The 1168-nt window shown below is 38.0% G+C and overlaps 1 protein-coding gene across 1 annotated transcript; it reads left to right on the top strand.

Annotated features, from left to right (window-relative positions):
• Positions 1-65: 65 nt before the first annotated feature.
• LOC112095140 (plastid division protein PDV2-like) lies at positions 66-832 on the top strand (the record flags this gene model as incomplete). Its single annotated transcript, XM_024176819.1, has 1 exon — positions 66-832. A coding segment is annotated over one exon (666 nt), but the record flags the coding sequence as incomplete, so codon positions are not given.
• Between the last annotated feature and the right edge of the window lie 336 nt (positions 833-1168).

Below are 1168 nucleotides of genomic sequence, written 5' to 3' on the forward strand. Positions count from 1 at the left end.
AATAAGGGTATTTAATCTTTAATGCATATTAACGATATCTACCACATCCACTTTGAATTTGATAGACACTGATATTAAAGCTCTATTGTTTCCATTATCACCAGGCTTTGCAGCAACAACAACGGTATGAAAGAGAAGCTGCTCTTGCTGAGATTGAACAAAGCCGCAAGACGTTGCTTGATAAGTTGAAGGACTACAAAGGAGAGCAATTGGAAGTCATAAATGAGGCATCTGCTTTTGCTGGCGAGACAGTGGAGCGGAACAATGATCTCCTGCTTCCACCATACCCAACCCGCCCTCCGCAATCCTTGCGTAGAGATAACGGCTATTTGCCATCTTTGCACAAGATTGTTCGAAATGGTGTAACCTCCGGTGATGCCACAAACGGAGAAAAGAAGGATCCACATGAGTTGGAGCGAAATAAGAATTCGAGAGGAATGGGGTCCTTTTTGGGTGTGGCAGCAAAGACAGTGCTCACCCTTGTTGGTGTGGTATCAGTGTTGAGTCTGTCTGGCTTCGGGCCTAAATTTTCGGGTAGAGAAACCCCTTTGAAGCTTTTGAGCTTCTTTAATCAACAAGCATCTGAAGAAAAGAGATCAAGCATTAACTGCCCACCTGGGAAAATCTTGGTGGTGGAAAATGGCGAGGCTCGATGTCTTGTGAAAGAGAGAGTTGAAGTTCCGTTTTCCTCGGCAGCTGCAAAACCAGATGTAAACTATGGATGTGGTTAATTTATTAGTGTTCGTTTTGCCCTTCTTCTGTATATCTTGTTTCTTTGTGTTGAGGTGTAACGAGAAAATTTCATCAAGGGTCTAATTTTATTTCAAAAAAAGTAATCTCTCTCTCTCTCTCATGATTTTGTTTCTTAGTGCTTGTTTGGTAAAAGGGTTCAAATCTCTAGTCTAATAATTTTGCTACAATGTTTTTTCCTACAGAAATTTAAATTTTGATTATCAACTAAATGAGCACTTTAATTTTATAAGCGTTCGATTCAATGTAAAGATGGACTAATTTACGAATTTATTTATGTTTTTCGTGTCTTGGGAACTAGGGGTTAGGATCAATCTTTTGTTAATTATTTTAAGGGTAGTAATGACATTAAACTGAATATTATTTTGTTTAGGATTTTAAATTTGGCATTATTATTAATTTAGGAATTAGATTTCCT

This window comes from Morus notabilis, unplaced genomic scaffold (assembly GCF_000414095.1).
Source record: "Morus notabilis unplaced genomic scaffold, ASM41409v2 C11408904, whole genome shotgun sequence".
In the NCBI taxonomy this organism is placed as follows: domain Eukaryota; kingdom Viridiplantae; phylum Streptophyta; class Magnoliopsida; order Rosales; family Moraceae; genus Morus; species Morus notabilis.